The sequence below is a fragment of the Rhinopithecus bieti genome, unplaced genomic scaffold (genome assembly GCF_001698545.2).
Source record: "Rhinopithecus bieti isolate Rb0 unplaced genomic scaffold, ASM169854v2 scaffold_1467, whole genome shotgun sequence".
Taxonomy (NCBI): domain Eukaryota; kingdom Metazoa; phylum Chordata; class Mammalia; order Primates; family Cercopithecidae; genus Rhinopithecus; species Rhinopithecus bieti.
In genome coordinates this window covers 3,221,790-3,226,636 of record NW_016803692.1, presented here as the reverse complement: position 1 = coordinate 3,226,636, position 4,847 = coordinate 3,221,790, and the positions used below count along the sequence as shown (strand labels likewise).

Here is a 4,847-nt window from a genome sequence, read left to right as displayed (position 1 = left end):
TGGGAATACATATAAAATGATTAGAATGAATTTTTAAAACAGTATACAAATAACCGAATTCAGTTAGAAAAAAGTGTTTGCTAGTGGTATACTGTTTCTCAAATTTTTATAACTGTGTTATTAAAAAATGATGTTTATTACAGAGAGTCTTAACTCTTACTATTACTTCATTTTGTTCAGTGACAATATTGTAAAATCACAATCAGCACTGTTTTAAGAACTTACTAACACTTGGGCATTTTAATTTTGAAGATTCCATTGTATATCACATCAAACATATTTAAAAGCCCCATTCCGATTTTAAATAAAACTTTCTGCAGAAAAATTGTAATGGATTTCTACAGCTTTGATTTTAAAATTATTTCTCTATGACTTATTCATTATTTAATAAAAACAACTATCTGAACATTAATTCTCAAAATCAGAAATACAATGTATTAATAAATAGGAACATAAAAAGTCTAAATATAGTTACTGCACCTGCCTGCCAGGGTAACCGGGTGAACCGATATTACCAGCAAATCCTGGAATTCCCTGAAATAATAAATAAAATAAACAGTACAGCAAAGCCAAAGGAGGCCCAAGGAACCAAATTTGGTGTATTTACAATATACAAGCTTGGAAATAATTTTTCCCCATAAAAATACTGAGTCCTACACATGGCTTATGTAACTGAAATCACCTGTGTGAAGAAAAATGGGCAAAAATTGCTAAATAAAATAAGTAAAGGTATTAGATTAGGGCCCTAAATGATATATTGATAATTAATAATGATAAATCTAGGATGGAAAAATCCATAGCTAAAACAGACATTTATTCTAGAAGAAGAGCTGGTATATTTCTTAATTACCAGTAACTTTTTTACCAGTAGATTGAATTCTTTCTTGTCTCGATCATCCTACAACACTCCTTAACAGTCTGAGCATGAGCCCCAGAAGACTAAGAGGGGCAGTAAACCACAAAACCAACCTCTACCTCTTTCCTAAAGTAAACTTAACCTTACAGTAAGTCTGATTAAGTAAATGAATATATATATATAGATAGATAGATAGATAGATTTTTTTTTTTTTTTTTTTGAGACGGAGTCTCGCTCTGTCGCCCAGGCTGGAGTGCAGTGGCCGGATCTCAGCTCACTGCAAGCTCCGCCTCCCGGGTTTACGCCATTCTCCTGCCTCAGCCTCCCGAGTAGCTGGGACTACAGGCGCCCGCCACCTCGCCCGGCTAGTTTTGTGTATTTTTTAGCAGAGACGGGGTTTCACCGTGTTAGCCAGGATGGTCTCGATCTCCTGACCTCGTGATCCGCCCGTCTCGGCCTCCCAAAGTGCTGGGATTACAGGCTTAAGCCACCGCGCCCGGCCAAGTAAATGAATATTAAGTGGCAAATACCTTTATCATGACATGGGTCTGATCTAGTAAATTTGAATGGTGCTATGGACTGAATATTTGTGTGCCTCAAAATTCATGTTAAAATCCTAACCCTGCTGATAATGCCTAACAGTATTAGGAGGTGGCTCTTTGGAAGGTAAATAGGTTGGAGCCCTCATGAATGGGATAAATGATCTTATAAAGAGGCCATGTGAGAATAGAATAAAAAGTCAGCAGTCTGTAATCCAAAAGATAGCCCTCACCAGAACCTAACTGGGCTGGCATGCTGATCTCAGACTTTCGGCCTCCAGAATTGTGAGAAATTTCTGTTGTTTATAAGTCACCCAGTCTATGGTCTTTTGTTATAGAAGCCCAAATTGACTTAGACAAATGGTAAACTCATTCGGAATTTGCAACTTTGTATTCTTGATTTAAAACAAAGTTTGCTCAGGAAAGGCTGATAGATGGAAACCCAAAGGCATAAGAAAGGAAAACTGCTACAGAACTGGGTGAAAAAGTGAGACAAAATATTACAGCTTCTATTTTATAAAAAAAAAACCAAAAAACTCTTTTTCATTGATACATCATTCATTCATTCATTTACTCATTAGTTTATTCAGAGTTTAGGTCTATCAAATAATTCTTGACCCAAGGAAATGTCAGAAGAAGGTGTGTTGAGCTGATGACAACAATGCTGTCTAGATTTCTTATTATTACCTAAAATTCCTTTCCTGTTCGTTTATAAATGATATAATGAAAGATAATTGCACTTTGTCCTTTTGCTCTGAAGTAGATAGAAGAGTGTTACCTCCACTTTAAGTACAGATACACTAAAACTTCTAAAAATTTGGAAAATTTAGAGAAAGAACAGACCAAGGAAATGAAAAATAGAGGGTAATAGTTGAGTTTCTTCTCTCTACTTTTCTCAGAATTCATCTCTCACGTTTTCCCCTCTCATTTCTATCTCTCATTTCCCCTTCCCTTCCCTTGACCAAAATTAACATTTACTGAGCACTTTTTATTTGCTAAGCACTTTACATATATGAGATAGTCTTTTCTTCATTCTACATTTAAAGAAACTGATACACAGAAGTTATGACAATGGACAACTGAAGAGAATGTGAATAAACAATGGCCTTCTGAGGATTACAGAAGAAATTCTTGTCTATATGTAGAGAGATTATATCCTATGAATTTCAGAAACCATATTTATATATTAAATATTCCCCTATTCATATTAGATATCATATATTTACATAATATTTTATTCCTATAACATTTATTGAGCATTTATCATATGCCAGGCACTATTTCAAGTATTTTATATGCATATCTTATTCAATCTACTCAAAAACCCTATAAGATAGATATCATTATTCCCATATGAGAGATGAGAAAAAATGAGACATAAGGTGTTTATGTCACCAATGGAAGGTTACTTAGCTAATAAGTAGGAAGTCAGGAATTAAATCAGCAAGTCTAATTCCAGAGACCACAATTCAAAGGCCCGTTTCCCTAGTGTGGGTTTGAAGTGCCAAAAACGTCCAATAGCACTCCAAGGAAAGTCCTCTAATTATAGGATTTGCTCTAGTATATTTACAACCACCTTCCTTTATGCCCCATCCAAATCCAAAACACTCAGGCCCACATTCTAGACATTCACAAAACCTTATATTGATGTATGCTAACAGAAAGGAGTAAGACAAATGTAAAAGGCTGTTTTTATTCTGTAGGTCACTATCTATCTGGCTAATGAAAACCGTCATCCCTTTTCCATTCCTTTCCTAGTCAAATTAAGTTAACTAACCTCAATAAAAAGGCAATCTGTTATAGAATATAAGTGAAATACTATTTCGAATGGATTGTCACAGAGGGTGTTAAAGCAACACGTGGAGATCTAGCTAACACAGTTTAGCTATGCAGAGAAAGACACAAAAGAATTCCACTCAATGTCTAAGTTCTGCTATACTAGAACAGCAGTAAACAAAGTAAACAAGTAAGACTTCAGCATAATCTTTATATGGCATAAACATATTCTGAGCCAACCATGCCCTAGAATCACTGAGACAACCAAAGAAACTCAAAAGAAACTCAAAACAAACAGCATGACTTAATTCACTCTGCATTTAAAGATAGAGTTTTTTAAAAAGTCACCTCACTCAAATCTGCAGATTGGATGGAGTAATAGAGATACAGTTATATCAACAGCCCCTTGAGAAATCAGGAACGGAAAGTTAGGAAGCCTGCCCTAATCTTACTTAAAACACACGTTCTGAGTCAGTTAGACTTCATTCAGAATTCCGGCACTGCTCCAGCACTGCTACTATAGTTTCTGTTTTTTCATTAGTAAAATAGAATAACAGTACTCATTTTGTAGATAAAAGAGAACTATGTGTAGAAATATATTTAAAAGTGGAAGTAACTGCAATAACTCTTAGTATTGCTGGGCATTAGGTTAATTAACATATGTAAAACTGAATATATGACTAGAAGTTGTAGTTAATAGTAATACAGTTTGGCAAATAATAAGGGCTGTAAGTAAATGACAGCTCTTATTACTAGAGCTCACATAAATGATATAATTGCCTTTCCAAATGTTTGCTGACCAATTTGAAGATATTTACAAATTTTCAAGACAAATGTCTTCCAGCAAGTCAGCTATGCTCCTCTTAATGTCCATAGTATTTTATTATTATTATTATTATTATTATTATTATTATTATTATTATACTTTAAGTTCTAGGGTACATGTGCACAACGTGCAGGTTTGTTACATATGTATACATGTGCCGTGTTGGTGTGCTGCACCCATTAGCTCATCATTTACATTAGGTATATCTCCTAATGCTATCCCTCCTGCCTCCCCCTACCCCACAACAGGCCCTGGTGTGTGATGTTCCCCTCCCTGTGTCCAAGTGATCTCATTGTTCAGTTCCTACCTATGAGTGAGAACATGCGGTGTTTGGTTTTCTGTTCTTGCAATAGTTTGCTGAGAATTATGATTTCCAGCTGCATCCATGTCCCTACAAAGGACATGAACTCATCCTTTTTTTGTGGCTGCATAGTAGTTCATAGTGTATATGTGCCACATTTTCTTAATCTGGTCTGTCATTGATGGACATTTGGGTTGGTTCCAAGTCTTTGCTATTGTGAATAGTGCTGCAATAAACATACGTGTGCATGTGTCTTTGTAGCAGCATGACTTATAATCCTTTGGGTATATACCCAGTAATGGGATGGCTGGGTCAAATGGTATTTCTAGTTCTAGATCCTTGAGGAATTGCCACACTGTCTTCCACAATGGTTGAACTAGTTTACAGTCCCACCAACAGTGTAAAAGTGTTCCTATTTCTCCACATTCTCTCCAGCACCTGTTGTGTCCTGACTTTTTAATGATTGCCATTCCAACTGGTGTGAGATGGTATCTCATTATGGTTTTGACTTGCATTTCTCTGATGGCTAGTGATGATGAGCAGTTTTTC

At 35.7% G+C, this 4,847-nt stretch overlaps 1 protein-coding gene across 1 annotated transcript in view; it reads right to left on the bottom strand.

Annotated features, from left to right (window-relative positions):
• COL24A1 (collagen type XXIV alpha 1 chain) overlaps positions 1–4,847 on the bottom strand; it is a 411,426-nt gene that overhangs the window by 311,496 nt on the left and 95,083 nt on the right. The window contains 1 exon segment of the mRNA XM_017850789.1: positions 481–534. Coding sequence (XP_017706278.1) covers positions 481–534 — 54 coding nt within the window.